The sequence below is a fragment of the Hyalella azteca genome, unplaced genomic scaffold (genome assembly GCF_000764305.2).
Source record: "Hyalella azteca isolate HAZT.00-mixed unplaced genomic scaffold, Hazt_2.0.2 contig336, whole genome shotgun sequence".
Taxonomy (NCBI): Eukaryota; Metazoa; Arthropoda; class Malacostraca; order Amphipoda; family Hyalellidae; genus Hyalella; species Hyalella azteca.
In genome coordinates, this window is record NW_025930689.1 from 89,413 (window position 1) to 116,137 (window position 26,725).

Genomic DNA, 26,725 nt, shown 5'->3' on the forward strand with positions numbered 1-26,725 from the left:
CAACCGTACAACGGATGACAGCAACCGTACAACGGATGACAGCAACCGTACAACGGATGACAGCAACCGTACAACGGATGACAGCAACCGTACAACGGATGACAGCAACCGTACAACGGATGACAGCAACCGTACAGCGGATGACTGCAACCGTACAACGGATGCAAGCAACCGTGCAACGGATGCAAGCAACCGTGCAACGGATGACAGCAACCGTGCAACGGTTGACAGCAACCGTACAACTGATGACAGCAACCGTACAAGGGATGACAGCAACTGTAAAGCGAGTGACAGCAACCGTACAGCAGTTGGCCGAAAACATGACACTGGTGGCGGTACCGCACATCCGGTGGCAGTTCAGGTGCTGCCAGCGGCAGTAACCTTACTGATGGTGGCAGTAAACGTAACGCGCTAATTGACAGTAACTTTTGCTGAAAACAATGGCCGTACTACTGTTACGTGGCAGCTACCGAGATACAGTAGCATCAGTGATGACGGCAGTAACCGTCCTCCGCCCTGAAGTAACCATTCCTGGTATCATATGCCAGTCGCTCCGTGAGGTGTTCGCGTCTGTTCGTATATCGTCTGCGTTTTGGCTGGCGATACGAGCGCTGCTTTCAAAATTGTGAATGTTGCACTGCTTTCTTCCTCTTTTCTATGGTCAAGTCGTGAGTGTGGTTGTTTGCATTGCGGTTCTCTTACATTCTCCGTTAAAGATCGTCGCCAAATAAAAGCCGGGTGATCATCGGTTATGTCATGGTCACCTATAATACGTCTCAAAATATCAATAAGGTTTGCTCTCAAGCCCTGTGGCTATGTTGGTTTTTTATCTTCTTTTCAAGCCACACAAGTATTTTCGCATCCATTGCGGTGCTCCGAACTTCTTTCTGTGTTATGTTGTTGACAGTTCGCAGGCCTCGAGTTCATTTAGCGACCACCAGATGCCGCTAACACCAAGTGCTTCGTAATTACCAGGGCTTTTTGTAGAGACGAGTCACTCGAGTTACCCCTGAGCCATATGTGTTACGCCTCACTGGCTCCGAGATCATCAGTGCTTTGATTCAAACCTTCGTAAAACTTATACTATTTAAACACATGCACCTACAGAACTGGAACTTAAACCGTATAAACAAGCGGAGAATGCGGTAAACTGCGGCATGGCGAATTGTGGCTCCTGCAGTGAGGTGCAGTGGCAGTCGTGCAGCTGATGCAGTTGCTGATCTTGTACATATATATCGCAGCAGTTTATGTTGGCGCTGTTGATGGAGTTGACGAAGTTGATGCCTCTGCCTAGGGCGGCTCTAATTAGCAGAGATAGGGAATTAATTTACTGTTGTATTTAGATAACTGACGCTAGTTCTCAGAAACTACTTACCTATTGATCGGTCACGCGACTAACTGTGGCTCAGGACTTTGTTTCTAAATCGTGACATGTGCGCCGTTGCTGCATTCGTTGCGACCTTTTTTAGTTGCTTCGGAGTTAACAGCATTCCATTAACTCACTTGCAGCGCAGTCAAAGTGGTTACAATGGCTGCAGTAATTACAGTTGTTGCAGTAATTACAGTTGCTAATGTATTTATACTTGCTGCCGATGGTTCAGTATAAAAATTACAGTAGTTGCTACAGTTATTCAAATTGCAGCAGTTACCGCAGTTATTCAAATTGTTGGTTTGCTGCATTCATTAGACTTGTTGCAATTGCTGGAGCTCCCCGGCCCTCCTCCACCGAGTTCCTTCTGCAGCGAACAATGGAACATTCCTGCAGCGAGCGACTACTTCCATTCTCTTAAATGCTTCCTTATCTCTCCACTCTACCTTCCACACATACTCTCTCTCCCTCTCCATCCCTCTGTATCGCTGTATCTCTCTCTCGCTCGCACTCTCCTTCCTTCTCTCTCTCTCTATCTCTCTCCCTCCTTATCTCTCTCCTTCCTTATCTCTCTCCCTCCTTATCTCTCTCCCTCTCCCTCTATATCCCTCAGTTCTCCCACACTCTCTCCTTCACTGGTACTTACTCTCGGTGGTACAACAAAGTGTTTTTGTATCGCTTCATTTCAGGAAACCATCAAAAACCATCAAGCCTTTGGTGATCACCACAATGTCCGTAACTACCACTACGTCGGTGACCATCGTGCACCACACCTGAGACCCGCATTACTTTGAGACCAACAGCAATTCGGTGACCTCCACTATTTCGGTCACCACTTAATTCTCTACTTTGAACTGCAGAACTCTGATGACTACAATTTTGATGCTCATCACCATTTCTGTGACCATCGTAATTTCGGTGACCACAATAAAATTCGTGACCCTTACTATACTAGTGACGAGCATTACTTTAATGACCACTGCCGTTTCGGTGAGTATCGTATTTTATGTCAATATCTCATGAATCATACAGTCATTTAAACAGAATCGCTATAGTAATGATCTGTTTTCGAACATGTCAATGATAAAGAGAAAGTAACCATCGAAGTACGGAAGAAATTCGTCGTAAGTTGAGGCATGAGAATAGCAAGATAACCAACTGATTACCGGGTGATAAGCAGTGCGTGGAGCGGTTTCTTTCTTTGCCCTCTGCAGAAAACAGAGATAGCGAAGGCAATAAGGGCGTTAAGGAACAGCTCCTTAAAAAAGTTAGCGCTTTTATCTCTTGCAAGTCCCATGCTGTCGCTTTCTCAGGAGTGCCGACATCTTATCTCTTCCGAGTCTCACGGTTTCATTTGCTTAAAAATTTGACTATCGGCAGCTCAAAAATTTCCCTGCTAGTTTTTGGCTGCTTTTCGCCCGATGTTAGAGTCTAGCAGGGGTGGAGGGTTTTCTTTGCTCTATCATTTTACATAGTACGTCGAGTTCTCAGAGTACATCGACTGTACATTGAGGTCACAAGGTCGTCTAATGTACACCGAGGTCAATGAGTTCATAGTTTACCGAGAACATTTGTTGGTCTCTAGTGTTGTACGTCCAGCATGTGGTACAAGACAGAGCTTTGTCTTCACGCAGTCGAAGCGTGGGACTTTCACTGGAAGATGTCAAATGTTATACGCCGGGGGGTGACAGGGACTGTCGTCAAATGTTATACCCCGGGGGGTGACAGGGACTGTCGTCAAATGTTATACCCCGGGGGGTGACAGGGACTGTCGTCAAATGTTATACCCCGGGGGGAGACGTTGGACGACGTACGTCAAGTGTTATACCCCGGAAGTAACATTGGCTGTCGCTTCGTTACTCGTGACGCTCCAATGTGGATGCTTCCATGCAATTTTACGCCAGTAGACAACAGACCTCGCCGTTGATTTTGAATTGCCCGTCGTAATTTTTTTTAATGTTGCACAATATGCAAATTGGCATTGATTGTGTCTCCACGGGTCATGAAATCGGTGAGCAGTACACCTTGCCGATCCCAGAAACACTGGCGGCGGAGTCATATGACACTGTTATACAAAAACTCGTGACACGATACATCAAATGCTTAAATTTGTCCGGAGATTATGTAAAGAAGTAGTGCAATACATGTTCTTTTTAATAAACATGTTTACATTAGTTAATATTTAATATTTATTACATTAGTTAATATTTATTTAATATTTACGTTTTGTTCAATTCCCAAACGGGTACTACTTTCCGAATATCCCTCGTAGTTCCGTCAGTCAATCACTGACGGGTTTTCAAGCTAAACCAACCGATCACTGCCACGAAATTGGCCGCTACCGCGTATATGGTCCACAACGTGTAATTAAGCGAGTTTTAATAGTACGGACTCAGGTTGAGTCGCATCTATGGAAGCTATCGTGTGAATGCTACATATAAATACCAGCTCCTGCTCCAACCACGGCTGGGCTTATAGTCGTATCTGTTGCTGCTGTTCTTTGTTTCTATTGTCCTGTAGCCACTGCCTGTGTCTTTATTTTTCTCTTCTCGTGTAACTTTTGCTGTTACTTTCTGTTTCTGTAGCGTCGCGGTTGTTGCTTATGTTTTGCTATTTCTTTCACCTTGTTGCAGTGGCTGCTGCACCAACTATAGAGACCAAACGATCACTTTCCACAAAGCATTATCGTACGGATGAATAAGAATGACAATCGAAAGGAATCTAAAGCAATTAAGTTCGTCAAATACAATTACTTCAGTTCGGAGTCAGAGAGGCTTCACTTCTACTCTAGAGTCACTCTACTCTAAAACTAGAGTCAGATTCTACTCAAGAATTAGAGTGAGACTTCTCTTTTGTCAGAGGCGGACGCTACTCGTGAGGCAGAAACACTACTCCTAAGCCAGAATCTAGCCCTTCTGGTCATAGTCAAGACATCCGCCGGAAGAGAACAAGTTCCCTCGATGTATTCACGAAGCTGAGAATAATCCTTGAGCCGTAAAAAAGTAATATGGGAGTAAGTTTAATAATTGCTGCTAGCCCAGCTTAAGGCTGAGAGGCTGCGGTCAGCAACCGCGAAGAGCATTACTTTATTGTTCATTCTGTACTGCCTCATAGTTTTCTACTACACAAAGTTATATTATATCAACATATTCCTCATAACTGTACTCGCCCAAATTTATTTCGTTACTGCCATGCGTGGAGAAGCTCAGCTTCTCACGGTAGCGCCAGTTTTTGCGGCCAAGCCTGCGCATTTTCTCACGCAAAATTGGATTTCAAAGCATGCGCGTTATCATTGAAAACTCCGCAGAAAATAATCAATCTGCCATCAACCAGCAAACGTTCGGTGAAGGAGTTTGGTGGAGACCCTTGGAGGAAGAGTTTGCTCCAGACTGTTGAGGGAGATGGTTTGTAGTGAGGACTTAGTGTGGGGAGTGATGCCCTGCGAGGACAATATGCAAGTCACGCTGGGGACGAGGGTTGGGGAAAGGGAGGGATGGAGGTAGCGACTGAGGCCGCATCCGATAATTGGATAAAAAATTGCAAATTCAGCCAACGAAGTTCCAGGCTTCGGACGACGCCTTGCGACACGTTTGGCTGGACATATATTTAGTATTGTATGGATTATTTATTATTTTACGGCATCCTCCAAGAAACCTTCGGTATACGAACCTGTGAACATGCTGGGGCAAGAGATTTATTTGAAGTTCATATTTATTCTCTCCACTATAGTGAGAGAAAAAAGTGATCAAGTAAATTTGGTGGAATACTTGCACGCAGGCCACGCATGCAGCGACTGCGTGGTCGCCATATCCCCGCACGCAGGGGCTGCGTGGTCGCCATATCCCCGCACGCAGGGGCTGCGTGGTCGCCATATCCCCGCACGCAGGGGCTGCGTGGTCGCCATATCCCCGCACGCAGCGGCTGCGTGGTCGCCATATCCCCGCCCGGAAGCCTCACCACGATAGCCCGTGGGTCGCATCGTTGCCGTACGCGGCCTGCGTGAGGTCGTTCACCGCCGCAGCTGCAGTTGCTGCCGTGGAACACGCACGAGTAGAGGCGGAACTTTGCCGGCACAAACAGGGACAGCACCGAAGCAAACAGGGACAGCACCGAAGCAAATAGGGGCAGCACCGAAGCAAATAGGGACAGCACCGAAGCAAATAGGGACAGCACCGAAGCAAATAGGGGCAGCACCGAAGCAAATAGGGGCAGCACCGAAGCAAATAGGGACAGCACCGAAGCAAACAGGGACAGCACCGAAGCAAATATGGACAGCACCGAAGCAAACAGGGACAGCACCGAAGCAAATATGGACAGCACCGAAGCAAACAGGGACAGCACCGAAGCAAACAGGGACAGCACCGAAGCAAACAGGGACAGCACCGAAGCAAACAGGGACAGCACCGAAGCAAATATGGACAGCACCGAAGCAAACAGGGACAGCACCGAAATAGACAGAGACAGTGCCGGAACAAACAGGCACAGTGCCGGAACATACACGGACAGCACCGAAACAAACAAAAACACCAACAGAACTAACGGTAGCAGTACCAGAACCAACGGGAACGGCAGTGTCAGAACAAAAACTGTCAAAAAGGTACAGTAGCACAACAAATAAGGACGGGCAGTGCCAGAATAAACAGGAATGGCAAAGCAACCAACAGTACACGCAGCAGAAGCACCTATAGAAGTAGAACGCGCCACAGAAAAACCTGCATGGAACTCTGAGTTGAATTCTCAGTGAACTTTGCGCTGCCGCAAGATGTTGTGCCAGGATGGGGGACAAATAGGACTCCATTTGTGGGGGAGGAGGACAAACAGGTACGAGGACGAATAATTAATACTCCATGCGTGGGGTCGGGGGACAAACAGCAAATCAAGCAGGAGAGGATCGCTCACGATACTGCTGCAATTGATCTGTAAGTTAAAAATCACGGCTATGCATCAAAACACCATTAACCAGCACCAGCATCAACACACTCATGTAATTACCAGTTACCACCGCCCTGAGCACCAACTGCCACCACCCCCAACACCAACTGCATGTCACCACCCTGAGCACCAACTGCCTTCACCCCCAGCAGCAGCACTCCTCCCCTAAGCACAGAGAGCAACTCCCCCACGCAGCGCAGCAAAGAGTGGAGTTGCTTAGCTAAGCAAATTGGCATCATCACGCGCGTCCTTGTTACCGGAGGTGGTGGTGGCGGTTTTGGTGGTGTTGTGGTTTACATTATTGGTGTGAAGCGCAATTGCTGTGTCTGGAAGGTGAAGATGTAGATAAGCATGCTTTATTTATGAGCAAAACGTTTCGGCCAATCCTGACAGTGAACCAAAGATGTTAGAGATAGATATGTGACCCACGGACTTGTACTTGTAATCAATAAGAAATTCAGACTTGATCTCGTAATCCTATGCCGTATCATATACTAATGAATAGAACTAAAAAACTAAACGTTTATGAAAACACGAAAAAAGATCGTGCACGACTGTTCCATCGAAATTATCTTCTCTGCATATTATTGCTTGGAAAATCTTCCTACATTCAATCCACGTTGGTCGTAAACACAGCCGCTTAGTTACCTTGCATTCATTATAATGAGTTGTTCAGCCCCATGCATGCTCCATGCAGCACCATACATGTTCCATGCAGCACCATGCATGCTCCATGCAGCTCCATGCAGCACCATGCAGCACCATGCATGCTCCATGCAGCACCATGCATGCTCCATGCAGCACCATGCATGCTCCATGCAGCACCATGCAGCACCATGCATGCAGCACCATGCATGCTCCATGCAGCACCATGCAGCACCATGCATGCTCCATGCAGCACCATGCATGCTCCATGCAGCACCATGCATGCTCCATGCAGCAACATGCATGCTCCATGCAGCACCATGCAGCACCATGCCCTATAGTGCAGCACTATGCGTTCAGATCAGAGATGCTGAAGATAATCAAGAAGTTGAGCCCGCACATAGCAGCATTGGGCAGATGTCACATGCAAGTTTATTAAATCAGTCATGCTATTTACGAGAAGTTTATTCTCCCTTGCTAAAGGAATATAAACTTCTTTATGGAGTTATTGCTGCTTTGAATGAGATTTGAGATGAATAACACTTTTTTTAATAAATATTATAGCAATTTAATGGTCTTCATTTATTCTGATTTTATACCAGTTATTGTTGACGCGATGACTATTGACCATAGTTTAATTTAATTACTATTAGTGATCAGTAATTTTTAAAAGTAAAAAAATATTATCCCTAATAATATGATCATCATTTCATTTTGATGCCTCTTATTGCAATGCAGTGGACACTAGTTATCACTTCACTACACTAGTTATCACTTCACTACACTAGTTATCACTTCACTACACTAGTTACCACTTCACTACACTAGTTATCACTTCACTACACTAGTTATCACTTCACTACACTAGTTATCACTAGCCTCCTGCCTTACCTACTCTCTCTCATGTCCCCCAGGATGAGCAGTGAGGCGTGGGGGGGAGGGGAGGCGCGGCGCTACAGCATCCCGCACTCCTCCGTCCTCGACCACCGCCACTCCCGCCACCAACTCCGTACGTTCCTTATCTTATCGCTTGCTCCAGCCTTTTATTTGAATTATTTCCCTATTTTATATCGAGGTAGTGACAAGAGACGGCTGGAGAGAGCTTTGATTTTTTTTAAATAAAATGGGTTAAAATAATATAGAGACAAAATATGAATCCCCTGTATGTATTGGCTGAATTATTTAAAATCGAAAATACTGACCGGGACATTCGCTTAACTTTTATAGACATTTCACGTTGCCAGACTTGTATTAAATTCCTCTCGTACTACTGAGTTCCTGACCCTCTAGACTCCTCAAGTTCTCTCGCTCTCAAAATTTCAAACTCCCCTCAAGCCTCCTAACCTCCCTGAGCTAATCCTCATCCTCCAAGACTTCATTTCGCCCCCAGAACCCCACAAAGCCCCCCATAGCGCTTCGAAACCTTCACGGCCTTTACAGACCAAAAGACACAACCATGCCCCGGACTTTGTGTGCCCCCTATTGTGCCGCCGTACGTCCTAGACCTCCATGAACCTCCTAAGCTCCTATCGTACCTGCATATCAGCCTAGCTCCTGGCGTTCCTCCATGTCCTTTTATTGATTTAAAACCTCTAAATCCTCATTCGTGCATCGAGAACCGCCATAAGTCTCATTCAAACAACCACCCTTTTTTGTACTCTCAGCTCCCCCTATGCCCCTCACGCCAATGAGTCTCCTTTGACCTTCTCGTTTTCCAAAACCTATTTAGGTTTTTAGGCCTACTTAGACCCCCGCATTCCCCCATCTCGCTTTCAGAGAACCCCAAACCCCTTTTTACTGCGGACTCCCCACAGCCCCATCATTCGCCCACACTCCCAAAAGTCCCTCTCACTTCTCCTGTCCCATGTTTGCCCTCACAATGTCCCCACAGCCTTCTGGGACATCATCATGTCCTTTGACCCCCAAGCCCCCTCGTGCCTCAGATCCCTCAAGCCCTTCCTGCCCCCCGAACTTCCCCAAGCCCTTTTTAGCGCTCTGAATCCTGGAATGCGGCGTTTAAGGGCCTTGCTTCCAGTATGACCGCCTTATGCTCCAGGATCTAGCGTTTCAGGAGCTCTAGGTTCATATCCTGCGCCATGATCATCATAAGCCATCTTGTGCCAACACACATTTTTCAGATCTTCCTTCATGCCTTCTTGGCCTATTTTAAGCCTCCTTTAATCCCCTAGACCCTACTATCCCCCTCGATCCCTCAGTTTCTACCAACACCCGTCACACCCCCAGACCCCTCTAACCCCCTCACTCCCCCAGACCCCACTAACCCTTCACTCCACCAGACCCCACTAACCCTCCCGCACTCCCCCAGACCCCACTAATTCTCCCGCACGCCCCCAGACCCGGCGACCATGACGGAGGACCTGCACGCGTGGTCCATCTACCGCCAGAACCTCAACACGGACTTCACGGACTCAGCGCTGGGCAGCAGCGACAAGACGCCGCTGCCCTACGGCAACTTCCTCCTCAAGGAGGCCACCGTGCAGGCCATCCTCAACAACCCCAGGTGCTGGGGCAGCGCTTCTTCCCCTTCTGGCTTACCTCTGGGGGATTAGTTATATGCATAGTTCTTAGTTATATTATATAGTTCCAAATACTCGGATTAGTTTTATACATGCCATAAGCTGGTGTCATGGCTGATTGCACAAATAGCGCCTGTGCGCAAGAAGATGCTAACTAGTGAATCATAACCGTGTCTCCCCACTCCCCAAACATTAACCGTGTCTCCCCACTCCCCAAACATCATTTAACCCTGCCCCCGCCCCCAGATACGCCCCCAAGAGCGAGCTGGGGTCGAACATGTACACGTACCTCAAGTTTGGTCTTCCACGCGTCTTCCCCCCCAACGAGGGGCGCGAGGCCAGCAGCGGCTACGACTCCAGCGACGACGGGGGACACAGGCGGGGAGGCCGGGGCTCCTTGGGGCGCGCCGACCGCTACACCAGGAGCAAGAGCAATCCTGACCTGCTCCATGCCAGGGACTGGAGCTCCCCTCTGCCTCCACACATCCACTCCCCCATCAGGAGACCCAAGGTTTGTTGTCCTCCTCTTCCCTCCACACATCCACTCCCCCATCAGGAGACCCAAGGTTTGTTGTCCTCCTCTTCCCTCCACACATCCACTCCCCCATCAGGAGACCCAAGGTTTGTTGTCCTCCTCTTCCCTCCACACATCCACTCCCCCATCAGGAGACCCAAGGTTTGTTGTCCTCCTCTTCCCTCCACACATCCACTCCCCCATCAGGAGACCCAAGGTTTGTTGTCCTCCTCTTCCCCCAACACATCCACACCCCCATCAGGAGACCCAAGGTTTGTTGTCCTCACACCCCACATCCACACCCCCATCAGGAGACCCAAGATTTGTTGTCTTCTGTCTTCACCCCCACGCCCGCACCTTCGTCAGTAGACATGTTCACCACAATTGGCATCCCCAATTTTGCACGGCTTTTTATAATTGTGTGAATGATGCAAGTAGAATTGAATAATAATTAATCCATCAAAATTTTTGTAACGTTATTGCGAAATTTAAGTCTTGATTTGAGATTTTCTGACTTCCTCGACTGTCCAACCATTATACGTACACTCGTTTACGGACGGCTGACATACTACCGTGCAGGCAGCTTCCTCTCGTAGTTTTCTATGGAAACAACCTTCTTCAATTCTGTTTTTCATCAATTTCTTATTACTTTCTGTTGCTCTTCATCTATACTTTTTTTTGTCGCTGTTTATCTATTTCGATCTTCTATGTTCTACGTCTCTCTAAGCTGCGAAAACTTCTGCTATCCTAGCAACTACAGTATACAAGGATTCCAACAAAAATGTCACTGACATTCTAGTTCATTGTATTTTCCCATTAAATTAACATAATTTAATTATATTTTTTCTCAATGCAGTAATTTTTTTCGAATAATTCCAGGTTTTGTGACTAGGTTGAACCTCTTATTGAATATAGAGAAATAGAAAAACTATTTGCTCAAAGAGAAATTTTTCTGTTCTTTCTTATTTTGCTCATTGCAAGAAAGGAACGAACAGGAAAAAACATAAAATTCCCCGAAATTTGCTTCATTTTAATAAAACAATTAGATCAGATCAATTTGTAGTTTAGAGATATAATAAGTTATTTTGTCGAGGACGCCTCCTATATTTTATTTGACACCCTCTAGTGCCACGTTCCGTCAGTTCTTGGCATCAGTTGACTGGAGATAATTTATGATGTAAATGCGATCTTTCTCACACTTATAGCTGATCAATCCAGTCACTCTCACTAATGAAATAAGAAAATTTCCACTATACTATCACTGTACAGGGTCATCAATATTTAGCGTTACAACTTTGAGTGGTTAGAACTATGAAATGAAACACAATTGTGACTGTTTGAAAATGTAATTATGTAGGCAGAGGTTCAGAGATACAATTCCCACAATTTCATTCAATATGTCCACCATCTGCATCAATAACGAGTTGTTGACGCTTAGAGAAAGCCTTACACGAGTCACGAATGACACTCTGCGGGATTTTGGTCCACTCCTTCAGCAGTTTGACCTTTAGGGCGTCCAAACTGTGATGGTGAATGGTCGAGACCTTGCTCTCAAGGTATGACCAGATCCCAAAATCCAGAGGATTCAGATCGGGTGACGATGGGAGCCATTCATATTTGGTAATGAAGTGGGGAACATTCGCGGACAGCCACTCCTGAATCGATTTGGCCCCATGGGATGGTGCAGAGTCCTGCTGGAACGACCAGGGACGTTTTTTGAAGTGCTTTCGTGCCCAGGGCAACAATGCACCAACAAGGATATGGCATCTCGATAGTTCTTCTGATTCAATTTCACCCCTTTGTCAACAAAAAATAGGAGACTCCTTGAGGACTCTGTTACGGCTGCCCAGACCATCACTGAGGTCGGGCATTGCTTCCTAGCCACCACACGGGATCCTTCGTCCCCATTCTTCGACCAAATTTGACCTTTTTGGGAGTTGAAGTGGTGTTTAACATTGGATATCTTCTCATGACTGAAAACGAGGTTTGGCAGCGTGCCATCATGAATGCGGGAAAGAAGAATCTTGGATCTTTGGAGGCGTTTTTCAACAACTTGAGCAGACAGTTGGTGTTTTTTTGACACCATAAACATAACATAACATAACATAATGATGTCGGCGCTGAAATGTAGGCCTGATGTGGCCTGTCGCCGATTCTTTTCCTTTTCGTGCCTTGTTCATAGATCTAAACTCGTATCATTTGATCGGATCTTTTCATGACTGGCGATAGTTTGAAGAAGCTACTAGACTTCCACCGGGTTCGATAAGGAGCTAGGCATTTCAAATCTGAACATATATTTTTCCATTGCTTTATCTAGTCTGTTCTTGAACGCGTTCATACTTGGAGCTCCAACGATGTCATCGGGGAGGCTGTTCCACATGTCGGTGATTCGAAGCGAGAAAAAATTTTGTCGCGTGGAGAAGTTGCAGCGCAATTTTTTTAGCTTATAGCCGTGGCCCCTGGTGTTGGTTCTTGTTTCAAATTCTAGTAACCCTTCAGGGACCTTGTATAGACCATGAGTATACTTGTATACTTCAATGAGGTCCCCACGCAGACGTCGATAACTGAGGCTTGGAAGCTTCATAATCTTCAATCTTTCTTCATAGGACTTGCCCTTCAAGCCTGGAATTATCCTTGTTGCACGTCTTTGAACATTCTCTATTAAATTTCTGTCCTTTTCAAATCTCGGTGACCACACAACGTTTCCATACTCTAGACTCGGGCGTACGACGGCAACAAACAACTGCTTCATCGCTTCTGCATCTAGGAACTCGTATGAGCGTCTGATTAGTCCAAGAAGTTTGTTGGATGTGTTAGCTTGCGTTTCAACATGCTTAGAAAATTTCAGCTCCTTGTCGACATAAACTCCGAGATCTTTTTCCACACTTGACTTTTCAATCATTACTCTCTCGTTGCAACCATGTCTTCTCATACTGTAATCTTGCTGTTCATTGTTCTTCCCGAGGTGAAGTACTTATCACGTATCAGCCCAGTTAACTAAGCTGTCAAGATCATCTTGCAATTGCGCTTTATTTGACACATTCTTCACTGTATTATAAACTTTTGTGTCGTCGGCATACATGGAGCACACGCTGGACACTACTTCTGGCAGATCATTTATAAAAGCAACGAACAAAATAGGCCCCAGGACGCTTCCTTGTGGCACGCCACAGCGCACTGATGCCCAGTCTGACACGGTTCCGTTAATACTGACACGTTGTCGTCTACCTACTAGAAAATCTCTGATCCATTGGAGTACGTTTCCCTCACTCCCCAAGGACTTCACTTTACGCAACAGCCGCTCATGCGGAACACTGTCAAATGCTTTGGCAAAATCGAGGTACAATGCATCCACTGGCTCCCTTTCGTCCAGCAGGCGAGTCCAATCGTTCAACGTAGATAATAAGTTAGTCGATATAAATAAAGATGATAAATGATAAATAATGATAAAGATTAATGAGAAGGTGTAAAACAAATGACAAATATCGAGGACAATTATCAACAATTGATTTTGAAAAAAATGTAACGCTAAATATCGATGACCCTGTATGTATAAATAAATTCACTATTTAACTGCAATACAAATATAGACGAGCAAGCACGCGACGTATACCACGCTCCTATTTTTTACATATTGGGGTCAGTGTGGCTGTGACACATGGTCCTTTTGAGGCTATTTTAACTTAACATCTCTCAATCATATTGGCACTTACATGTCATGAAGTTATCGTGATACCATCCTCCTAGCACTGCATCTTTATCGAACATAACCCTTCAATGGTCAAGCTATCATTTTAAATCATATTTAATTTATTCGTGTTGGAGGTAATGCTTTCTGTGCCGATCACCAATCATCTTTCGTACATAGTCTCACCATCTACCGCTCTTCAGAATGAAAATTTGAGCATTTTGCAGAATTTCTTCAAAATGTGAAGCAATTTCATTTTCCTAAGAACATTTTATGAAGACTTTTTTTGCATCTCATCTCTCAATTGTTTGGAAATATAAAACTTATTCATCAATGAATATGAAAAACTATGTGATATTGGATACAGTTAAATTTAGATTATTGTCATTTACATTTTCATGTTTAATCGTCAAATTAGTTCTTGGTTATTTAAAATTTTGTTAAAGTATTCAAGTTGGATTTACTCCTTCAATATGCAAAACGATTAAAATGGCTGGGAATTTAATTTATACTAAAATTGGTCACAATTTCTTTTAGTAGCTTCATAACTTCTAATTTCTGCGTGTTTATGTTCATCGCTATATGACTGACATTTTTCCTCCTGCCCGTTTGTAGAGCCAATCTGCTAGCGCCACTTCAATACCGCCCTTAACACTCCTTCCTCCTGCCCGCCACAGAGTTCGAGTGAAGCTTGCTTGCTGCCACCACTTCAATGCCATCCTTAACCCTCCTTCCTCCTGCCCGCCCCAGAGTTCGAGTGAAGCCAACCTGCTTGCGGCGCCGGAGTTCGGCCGCCGCCGTGGGGGGCGCAGCAGCAAGCTTACGGGCTCGCAGATGTCGCTGCTCTCCCGACAGTCGCGACGCTCACGACAGAACGGCGCCATCTTTAACCAGGTTAGAGCATCGTATTAGTTTTGTTCGGGATTGTGATCATCATATTACCGTGTAGTGTTATGCTGGCAGATAGAAACTACTAATTTATCTCAGATCCTTGTGCTTTTTTGCCTGCCAGTCATTTTCAATTTTCTCCGGACTTGGCCACAAAATTTGAAGGATGCTGAGTTACTGAGCCCTCTGTTTTGGCCATCAAGCATTGCTTGAAATACTGCCACAAATATGTTCTAAAATATCGTCAAATTTGAGATTTCGTTAGCATTTTAATGACTGAATAACTAATTTATTTAAGCTAACAACACATTTATTCGCTAACAGTTCGAGTTGTCTTGTTTCTCTCCTCTGTTTCAAGGAGCCACTAGTGCATAGTGTCTGAGCTGATGAAATATCGCAACTAATTGACTAAATAGTTGCCATTTTTAGTGAGCAATATTAAAAACACCAGTGAGATCATGCTTAGTGCGTGTTGTGGGAGAAAGGTTAATTGAAGCCAATGTTAGGAAGAAGAGCAGCTAACCACGTATGAATGTGTCGTCGACCTCGATTATCGAAATCAAAATTTTCTTGCACTGTTCTCTGTATTGCTGGTACCTACTTCAAAAACCTCCGGCGCGCATTCTATTTATTAAATGTTTCTAAACTACAGGCTGACAAATTAGGTCGGAAATTTATTTTGACAATGACCATTGTTTCTACCTGCAACTATTGCACAGTTACTGCATGGCACGATGCTGGGCGGTCTCAACAATTATGGTTTTGAATGCCTTCATTTATGTCATTATTATAGGCTATGAATTGACGATGTGTCTTTGAATTACATTTATTGTGCTAATAATTATATAAAAATTGTAGTATTCATGTCGTTGCATATATTGTCTGACTCCTTTTCAGATCAAATTATTATTGTATTCTCCTGAACATTCGGAGGAAAGCAGATCTATTTCTAAACTTTGTTAAGAATGTCACTAGATCTTGAGTAACATATGTGTATTATTTGGTCTTCTTGATGCGTTATCATGTCCAGATCTTGATCTAGCCTAGTTAATCTTATAAATAGTCTTCGCTCTACGCCATTTTGTCTCTAGATAGGATTCTAGTTTATTTAGTTATAAGCAGTCTTTGTTATACGTTATCATATCTCTAGATCGCGAACTAGATACTTGCCTATGTAGTCTTTGTTATGCATTACCGTGTCTCTAGATCGTATTCAAGATCCTTGTTATTCTTAGTCTGCGTTATGTGTTACCATGCCTTATAGATCCTATAATCTAAATCCTGGATGCGCCCATAAATTTCCTCGCGGTGACGAATGCTTTGGCAACGTCACCAATTTCATACCTCGATGACTACGTCGCAGTTGTCTCGACATTGGAGACAACAATTATTCTTTATTAAATGTAGTGATGATCAATCACCAGGGCTCACATCGTAGATGTAGAGAATGAATACCTTTGCTACAGTTGACTGTGCGTTGTGAATCGAGAACGAATCTCGGAATTTGCCTCAAAATTCTGCCCTTGAAAAATTCGAATAGTTCTGGAATAAGCTAATGGGTTCGCCTGCTGGTCATGTTGAGGTGGGAAAGCTAGTCTACATTAATAACCTAGTTATCACATGTTTCACCGAACACAGCTTAGTGATGAATGAACATGGCTTGCGTTTTCCGACTGGTGGAGTCCACCATTCTTTGCTTAGTGATGATTGTAAATAAGTCTAAAACAACACACACAAAATTCCCAAATGTATTCGACCGAAGTACTATAATTCCCCCGCAACACAACAACATTCTACCTATACGCGACATTTATCAAATATACTATTCTCAAATATACTAAAACATTTCTCAAATATACTATGCAATTAATGGTACTTACTAAACTACTTTATGTACCAAATCAAAGTGTCTTCCAGAGTACCATTTAAAGATTTGATCAGTACACTTGGTGAAGAGAACACTGGCCTACGAGATCCATATGAATGGCACGTCTTGACAGGGGCGTTAGAGCGCGAAACGATGGAGCTGTCTTCTCACCAGCGCCAGCGTTGCTCGCAATCTCTACACGTCCGAATTTCCAGGCAGTTTGTGGTGTCCGGTATGGTTAATCAAGACGACTTCACGTCGTTATCTTGACGGTCTTTGGTGGTCAATGCAGTCGGTGGTGAGGGCCACAAGTCGTTCCTCCAAGGAGAGGAATATAATTTTTTATTTAAATATTCCCTATCCTTCCGGTTATCCCAAGGTTTTCAATTTTCGATTTTGATCTTCCTTTCTAATCATTCGACCACACTTCCTTCGGGCATCAGTGAGGCAACTAAGACTTTGTGCAAAGATACTTCTCCATTTAAATGTAACAATCCAGGTTTCCAACCTGCCAGAGCCCAAAAGCAAGTTTTAGCAACAGTTTTAGATGATGCAAAAGCAACAGTTTTAGGTTGATTCAGACTCAAAGGACCCAAGTATACAATTCCCAACCAGCTTGGTCAATCAACCACATAATCTGCAATCAAATGATTTGTCCACCCCGAGCTTGAAACTATCGTGGCTCCCGAAAACACTTGGTTGATGGTTCTTCAAACCTAACCACGTTTTACATAATACCTGGACACAACAGGGCTCGATCATATCATGGACACAACAAGCTTTAATCACTTCATGGGAACGACAAACCTCGTTCACATCATGGACACAAAAGAACCTCGTTCACATCATTGTGAGCAAGTGTGATCGTTTTGATAATTGTTGAACAATTCCAATTTACACACACTCCCACTTTATTCGGGTCTCAGGCTGCTCCTGCACATCCTGAACAGCATGGACGTCAACTTTACATTCCGTAAAATATTCTTCATCATCATTCATGCACCCTCGATTGTTGTTTTCATGAATGAATGTTTTACAAATTAACATTTATTCATTAATGGACATAATGTTAAGTCGAAAATATCCATGTTTGTACTATGTATATATGATGCCTACAAATTCAATCACAAAAACTCAAATAATATTAATAGATTAGATCTTATATTAAACTTAAATTGAAGTTCAAATGTACATGAAGTATATAATGAAGGAGCTTTCAATCCCTGTATATTTTTCGTACAAATTCATTTGATTTGATCGTAAAAATAGAAAAATCTGAGGTCGGTATTTGCGGCTCAGTAAGTATTACTGGCTGGGGCCAAGTTACATTTATATCAGGCTTTTCAATCTGACTAGACAAGGCACATTTATTTGAGGCGCTGCAATCTGACTAGACAATGCACATTTATTTAAGGCTGTGTATCGGTGGCTGATCGAGGCCGAGCCAACTGATCACAGATTTCGAGTTGCTGGCGCAGAGGCTGCCACGCCATGCCTTGCGCCATCGCTGATGCCGGCTCAGCTGCCTCGGTGGCGCTGACAGCCTGTAAGTCTGCTGCGCCGACTCTGGCCTCAGTGTACCGGCGGCCTCGGTCGAATGTGGATGTGTCGGTGGCCGCAACTTCAGTGTCCCAGTGATGTCTGTTGGGCCATCTGCCGCCGCAGTGTTGACCCTCGAGCGGTCACTAGGTTGTCCATGTAATTGTTTTGCCTCGCTCTCATTAACAAGTAGCCCTCTGAACTCAGAAACTGGACCTCGGTTTTGTGACTGTTCGATGTAAATGATTTAGATTCCACGAACTATTCATAGGAGAAAATGAGCCCAACATGAATTAAGGCAATTAAATTACGTGTAAAGCTATTTTGATTACTGAAGAAATCTGCCATGTGATATTAAAAGTTCGCTATCATGAGCACTATTGAAGTGAAATTTCAACGAATCAGAAATGAGTAGTAAGCTAATTTCATTAATGAACTTCATCGCCCTTATAGTCGTGCGCTGCACTAAGTTTCGGAGCGTAGAAAATTGTATTATGTACAATAATAATATTATAATAATTGTGAGCTGAGGTATAATATTCGGATCATGTTTTGTGTTTGATGGACTTCGTAAAAATATCGTCTGTAAATAGCAGTTTAGATCACGACGTCATCGTTGGTTTTGAAAATTCGGCCTCTAGATCCCATTGAGTACTATATTTTAAAAATGCCAAGTAATTTTGCTGTCGCGTAACACACAAACTTGCCACAAATTTCCATACATTTCATGCTCCTCATTTAGACTAATGGCCCAGCATAATTATTATTTATTTTCATATTGATTGGCTGGATCTCTTGATTATATTTGACCAGCTTTAGTTGGTCGTTGCTTCTAAAGATAATTCAAAGTACAGCTTCCTCTCAACAGTCCAAATAACGACACATTTTGGGCATTGTGATTCCGACTAAGAATTAAAATTTTCGGATTGAAACGATTTTCTTCATAGCGTTTGTTGAGTATATTGACCCCTCGTCCCTTGTGCTAGGAAGCATATCAGATGATGCGGGACGCGAGGTAGTAGACTTGCTGTGATTATTATAACAGTCATATTATTTTAATAGATTATTATTATTATTAAAGCCTATTCGGCAGAAATAGGCAATTTTATCTCGAAATAAATTCAAGTTCATGCTATGATCACACGATATAACTTAGTGACACTTCATTCGAAAACGTATTGTTGATTAAATGTCATTGTTATGGATTTTTTTATACGAATAAAAAGTTTACATTTTGCAGAAAAAATCTAGTTTTCTTGGTCAAATATTTTTTTATAACAAGCTCTACTGCAACAATCTCACAGCGAACGTGTGAAGGTAAAGTGTACAGTAGGCATAGGCCGCTCAGTGATGGTGGAGCGGCGTCCTAGGATGCGGTCGTCGCTGCAGCGCAGCAGTAGCCGCTGCGTCGGCGGCTCCGCGGCGGCTCCTCCACTGCGCACGGCATCGTTTGCTGTGCCCGGCACCACCAGTACCGGCGCGCGTGGCGTGACGCAGCTGCACCGCAGTGCCTCATACGCCCACGGTCTGCCATACGGCCACTACGCTGGGGGCCTCAGTGACTATCACAACATGGCCCAGCTGAAGCAGCGCGTGAGGCGAAGGCGTTTGGCCCGAGATGGCAGCGATGTCCACGGTAATGGCAGTGTCTTGCCCTCCCTCCCTGACGGCTACACGCTCCCCAGACTCGTGAGCACCAAAGTCCACAATGGCGGATACTCAGTGCAGACCCAGCCTCTTCTCGCCTCCTCATCCTTCAGCAGTTCTCATTCTCAGCAGTCCTATTCCCAGCAGCCAATGCCTAAGAGGACCTCAAAGGTTCCTAGAGCTCAGACTTTGCAACACTCCTCTTCTATGCTCGTTCAGCCATCGCATTATGGTATCAGTAGCTACAGCAGGCCAAACTATTCTCAGATGGTGCAATACAAGCAGCCATTATCGCTACAACTGCATCCGGACTCTCCACAATACCTTCAGACACACGAGTATCTCCAACCACAGCAGTTCTCCTCAAGTCATCACCAGGCACTGCGAGCGTTTACAGGGTCTCAGCAATACCTTCATTCCTCGCTACAAGCTCCTCAGGCAACACGTCTCCACCACTCTGCCTCGTTCCAGGTGCCCAGTCATCACCATCAGACACCTTACCAAAGAAACCTCCAGTTCCAGCATTCCGTGATGAACCCACAGCTCTCTGCATCCTGCCCTAAATTCAACCAACTGACCTACCCTCTCACGTCGATCTCCTACCCTGACCTGCATGATATCGACGCGCAGGTTTTACCCGAGTCTCAACCCCGCTTGTCTTTCCCAGTCATGCCCGAGCATAGAGCCTCCCCAAGACTACCTGCCCCACCCATGAACCCTCCCACTTCCCCCTACTACACGTCTCTCTCTCGCCTCCAGCCTCCCGAAGGAGGCGTGTACCGGGAGCCCCCAATGCTCAACGACAAGCTCTTCCCTCGTGACGCGGTCTGGAACGAAGATGGCGTGGGCATCTCTGGCACCATCGGGCCGGGCAACATCAGCAACGGCCTCGTGGGCACCAAGGGGCCACACGTGCAGGTCCGAGGCCTCGTCTACGACAACAGGAGCTCCAAGGACCGGTCGCATCTGCTCGACGGCATCAGCTTCGAGGCTCGCGGGGGCGAGATGCTCGCCGTCATGGCCACCGATGGTGAGTACTCACTTTACTTGTTGAGTGGTGTAATTTTTTTGGCTGCTCATCATACTTACTTTTGATGTTGATTGGTGTACTTTGTGCTGGCCGCGCACTACATTTACTTTTGATGTTGAGTGGTGTTCTTTTTGTTGGCTGCGAACCATACTTACTACTTTTGATGTATAGTGGTGTTATTTTTGTCGGCTGCGAATCATACCTACTTTTGATGTTGAGTCATGTTTTTTTCTTCATTGCGCATCATACTTTCTTTTGATGTTGAGTGATGTTCTTTGTGTTGGTTGCGCATCATACTTACTTTTGACCAGACAATGCCTCATGTTGTTTTCCAATGTGTATCATGATGCCTGCGAATGTTTTGCTTATATTTTGTATATATTCACTTCAGATATTCACTCCCGGTGCTTCTGAGTGATACTCAATGCGTAAATGGGCCATTATTGATACTGTTGTCAATCGTTTATCAACAATATAAACAATATTCACCGACAAATTCAATCGAAAATGGGTTTTAAATGTTTTCACAAGAGATACCAAGAACTATCAAATATTTTTATCTCTATTTTTGCTATCGATTGCATTTAATAGGTAAATTTCATAATGAGGGCCTAATTTGTAATTTTTTTGCAGCGAATACTGCAATTTTTGTTCTATCAAGATCTTAATTTCGTACAATAATTTCCCCACTTCCTAAACATCCATCCCTACTAATTTTGTATCATTTTCTGTATTCAGTAAAGCCTTGCCTTGCCTCGCCTGCTCCTTACACCCGCCCATCAAGTCACTTCCTCAATAGCGCCACTGCGCCTGCAGCAGCGCCTGCGTCGGGTGTCGTTATAATCATAAGAATGGCGTGTCGCTAGAGGATATTTAAAGTAATCCGGTTGCCACTCCTAATGTCGCCGGAAGCTCGAGTTGTTAAAGCACTCGTATATCGCGCCCTGAATTACTATCTTGAAGATTAACGTGTATATAAACGGCTGAGACATAAGCCCAACAATTGAGCGCTATATGTGAGCGTGTGAAACTTTCTTCTTGTTCAGATGCGGTTGAGATACTAGCCACTAAAGCTTTCAATTGTATTTTTTCATTCTTTGCATTGTAAATATTGATCAAATTCTGATAAAGCAAACATGCGTGTTGACGCTCATTCTGTCTCCACCCAAAGTCCGTTTTAGTTGACTGCTAAATTATTGAGAATCCCTGAAGCTTATCCTACAACCGTCGGATCAGAGTCCATGAAGGACTTTAAACAGTATTTTCTCATAATTTTACGCGCTTGCCGCCAGTTGTTGACACAGACAGCGGAAGCTGACAACATCTCACAGCGTTCGTCACGGCTGCGTCTGCAGTTCCAGCACTCGTTCCGCGTCGCAAACTGCCACTCAGTCCATCGTGTCCGCTGGACAGTCCTGGAAAAATGTTCGCAAATTGAGCTCGCAAGTTTTCTGGCGTTGCAATTGAAGGTTCGGATTGACACTCCGTTTAAATTGCGTCAAATAACAGCTTGTAGCATGCCGCCTTTTACGCGAGGTTGTAGAGTGTTGTGTTAGCGACCTGACCTCAGAATGGATCTTGGGTCGGAAGGCGACCATCAAGCTTATGACTTGGAAATCATCTTCAGTTCATCTGTGGATTATAAGTCAAGTTATGAACTGAATCCGCCCGTCCGGGATGAGAAGTTATTATATCGATTTTCATAGACATAACGGTCTCTTCATTTATTGTAAATTTGAATTAGTATGTTAATGAACAATGATATTAATGTGTAAAAAAGATTAATAGGTCATATTACATAGAATATTTATTTGCAAAATGTATCCAACTTTACGCCTGCTACTCATTTAAAAAAGCAGCAGAATCATGCGTGGTTATGCAGCCTCTACAGTGGCCGTTGTTCTCGGGGTGTGATTGCCTCAATCGGCAACTTGACTGTATTTCAGTCGAGTACTGCAGTTGCATGTGCCGTAATTACAGTCGCTACAGCTGTGCATCAGTCCAGTGTTGCAGTCGCTGCAAATTACAGCAGCTGTAATTACGGCTGTCTAGCGCTGCAGTGTCGTGGCCCAAGGCTCCGCCAAAGGAACAGCAAAGTGGCCTCTCCGGAGGGTCTTCCGAGACTCGTCTCAAGCTTCTGAGATGAGCCTCAACGGGAGACCCTGCGAGGCTCGTCTCAAGCCACTGAGACGAGCCTCACTGAAGTTACGAGACTCGTCTCAAGCCACAAAGATGAGCCTCAGCGGAAGGCCCTACGAGGCTCGTCTCAAGCCACCGAGACGAGCCTCACCGTAGGGCCTTACGAGACTCGTCTCAACCCCTTAAGACCAGCATAAGGTGAGAGCCGGCGAGGCTCGTCTCGACATCTTAAGACAGAGCCTCGCTCTACCTGCAGCTCCTCCTTAAGACTCGAAGTTCGTTTCATTCGATTTTGTTCCTCAGTACAAGTTGCAATCTGCGTGCATGCCGCAAGCATGTTGAATGTGGCATTTAATTCGTTTTCTGCAATTATTTCTCCATCTGCATTTTTTCATGGGGGAAGTGCTCCTAATGCTGCCGTTATTTCGTTTTCTGCAGGTTTATATATCAACATTAGGTAAAATCTGGTTGGTCTAAAATCACTCGTCAAGTCCCCAAACCAAACTAAAATAAAACCCTACAAAAATCATCGGTTATTGACCGGTCTTTCGCAGTAACTCTGAGTACCCTACTTTATTTCGTGGTAAGGATCATTAATATTTTCATGTGATTTATACATACTTTTTTAAGACAAGAATATATTTAGTGTCATGACACTGTAACAGCTGGAGTCCTGGAGATCTATCAGACTACTTAACATATAAAAAACACGAATATCACACTTTAAAACAAGTTATTTAAATTTAAACGTAATTTGCTTCATTTTTTTGGGCCTATCGCTCATTTCAAAGCTGCTACAAAAATTTATCTCTACAATGAAGGCGTTTCCCATTATCATCCCACATTTGCATTATATTCACTCCATCATTTCACTGCATAGCGTTTATCGCAGATCGAGAAAGCGTAAATGCTCGCGTAAGTGTATTGTTTTCTTCGTTATAAAAATTCTTTTTTTTTGCTTTAGGCCACCAACGTCGACGCTTCGCTGCGCGAGTCGCAGTTTCCCCTCTTGCTTTCTTCCGTGTCAGTAAAAACCTGCTCGTGAACTCTGAAAAATAAAAATACTGGAACGATGTCTGATCCTCAATAACAAACCCAGTTAAAAACAACAAGCCACTGTATGCGTATGGTTTCTTCTTTTTTTATGTATTTATTGCTGTCAAATCTGACATGTGTAGATAGCCCTTGGCTACGCATTATAAATTTTTTACTGAAAGAAAAAATATATTTGGATGTTCCTCCTTCGATGATTTTAACTTTATAAAATGTCCAGCATCAATAAATAAAACATCATATGATAAAATGACTCATTTAAAGCTTGTCGTATAAGGTTGTTTCTTAGCATCGATAGCAGATTATTTGCCCGATCGGTGGTGCAAAAAACTTTTAACAACGGTCGTCTACGAAAATCATGGGTCATCGCCCACCTCCTCATCAATTTCTCGTCTACACTCTATGACTTGTTAAAGCTGCCGTGAATCCTCGGACAAAGACCCGTTCGGCCGTTACGACCCAGTTCAGCTGCCACGGATCTTCGGACAAAGGCCCGTCTGCCCGTCACGACCGTTACAGCTTCTTCGTGTGATGCGATGGCTCGACAGGCCATCCTTCTCGGGCTATCGCGTCCGATTCGATCAGCGCGTTCGTCTCCCTGCACATTCTTGATCGTTTTCCGTAATCAAAATTGCCTTCTGTGCCAAAAATGAGAGCCGGGCGGGGAGCCGTTCTTCGGCCACCTAAAATCCGCCGGCGATTTGCACCGGGCATTTTTCTCCAGCGAGCTTCTCCATTGAACTGAGAAAGGGAACGAACCTTCACCGGAACGCGAATAGATTTTTTATATTGATATGACAGGATAATGAATTTGTTGCTTGAGGCAAATAAGCATTTTTTCGTTGACTTGAATGTATCCGGGCTTAATAGACATGAAAATAGGGTATGAGTCATCATTTTTGGTCATTGGTATTATTCTGGTTACTTTAAAAAATTTTCGGCATTGGTAATCATATTTGAGGCTCAGCAAGCAGCAAGTTTCTGTGCATACTGAAACGACATTTTGCGGACGAGTTTCAATAACGCCAACACGTGCAGCTGCTGAAACTCGTTTAGCTGAGAAAAACAATTGATGTATAATTATTTAATGACTTCTTTTGTAGCGAAATGATTTACATTTGATTCTTCATTCGGAACAAACTGATTTGGATCAAACACTCGGACTTGACGAGATCGAGAAATAATGCAATTTTATAAGCAGATTTTCGCATATTCATACCTAATCGCGAGGCAAATGCCAATGTTGTATTATAGGAACTTTCTGACTAACGCTTTTCTTCTCGTATTTGTTAGATTGTATGAGGTGCTATGAAACTTCAGCAACCTCGACGTCGCCTATTTGGTTCAGCCAGCTCTTTAGGTTCGTCGGACTGTGAAGCTCGCTCCGTTGCAGGCATTGAAGGAAAGAGGCTCAATAATTACGGCGTCGTCATCAGTCAATCACCTATCAGGTCATGAAGAGAGCCAGACATCCGACGACACAAAACAGTCATTTCAAACTCAAATTTCGAGCAGCTCAGTATTTTGGGAGGGAAACTTAAAGCAACGTCGGCGATGCCCACGCTCGCCAGAACCTGCTTGTTGTGAGCTCAGGGCGCCGCTAGCCCGCGGTATATGCTCTCTCCTACGCATCGCTTGTGCAGCGATGCTCGGTTGTGCGTGATATGTCTCTGTTCACCAATTCCGGTAATTTATTAAATTAGTAATTATCATATTTTTTGGAGTGCAAAATCTAGTTTAATAACTGGGCGACCGTAAACTTGTACTCGAATTTATATTTTTTTCCATGTCGACGAAATTAATTTTTTTGCTGGCAGAAACACTAATATTGCGATCAATGCTGGGCAGAAGAATGTCAGCAGAACTCGAGTTGGTTATGCTGATACTTCAGCCCGATGTTCTGTGTTTTAAAGTAGAGAATATTTAGAAGCGGAAACTATCTTTGTACTTGAAGCTTCACTCACCTCTCAAACTTGTTGAATTTTTCATTGAAGTACAAACAAGCGCACACACTTCCAATTATGGTAGTAATAAGATTTGAACATGCATCTATTGATCCCGTGCCATTGGCAGGAACTGGGTATTTTGTGAGACATCTCTTCAATATAAATTTCCCTAATTTCAGCTCCGGTCTTCATAAGTATTATTATCATGTGGAAGACGCTGCTATGCGAGACATCGTTTTCATGTCAGGCGGACTTTTTTGCCTGCCTGGAGCCCGCAAACTGCCTGGCAGAGCTGCCAGCGAACAGTAATAATGACAGAGCGCGTCTCTGTCCCTTCACTGCCAGACTTCTTCTGGAAGCGCGATTGTTGCCTCTCCTTTCTTAGAATTTTTGTCTTACCTGGTTTTTAAATATTTTGTAGCTTATCCTGAACCAAAGTCGATTTTCGAACCTGGTACTAGAACCTCAGAAATGTACGATTATTATGAAAGTTCTACAAAACGTTATTCTGGGTTTTGTTTATTTAGTTCAAAGTAAAGATTAAAAATTATTGGAATGCATATTTACAATGCCATTACAAAATTATATTCTAGTATTCATTCTTTAACAGTATTCTGCCGGCCTTCATTGCTATACTTAATTATTTATGCTATTGCGATTTTTTACGTGTCGTTTCCATGTTAATTTGTTTATCCGAAAAGTCGTGGCTCATTTTTGGACGAATAGCGACCTACCAGAATTTTACGTGGCGTATCACACAATTAAGAAGCATCATATTAATTATAAATGGAATCCGAATAAAAAAATATACATGCATATTCTGGTCCACTATTATAAAAGGCACAATGTTTGTATTGCCGAACTCACCTGCCTCCCAGAAGAAATGTTCGTGGCGGTGAGCAGAGCACGAGGTTTTCTGCACCTTCTTTAG

The 26,725-nt window shown here is 44.1% G+C and overlaps 1 protein-coding gene across 1 annotated transcript in view; it reads left to right on the forward strand.

Annotated features, from left to right (window-relative positions):
* Positions 1-26,725, forward strand: part of LOC108672708 — a 77,642-nt gene that overhangs the window by 14,966 nt on the left and 35,951 nt on the right. The window contains exons 2-7 of the mRNA XM_047885814.1: positions 7,861-7,955; positions 9,302-9,467; positions 9,730-9,994; positions 14,436-14,579; positions 18,966-18,994; positions 19,284-20,656. Coding sequence (XP_047741770.1) covers positions 7,862-7,955; positions 9,302-9,467; positions 9,730-9,994; positions 14,436-14,579; positions 18,966-18,994; positions 19,284-20,656 — 2,071 coding nt within the window. The 5' untranslated portion in view covers position 7,861. The remainder of the gene's footprint in view (positions 1-7,860; positions 7,956-9,301; positions 9,468-9,729; positions 9,995-14,435; positions 14,580-18,965; positions 18,995-19,283; positions 20,657-26,725) is intronic.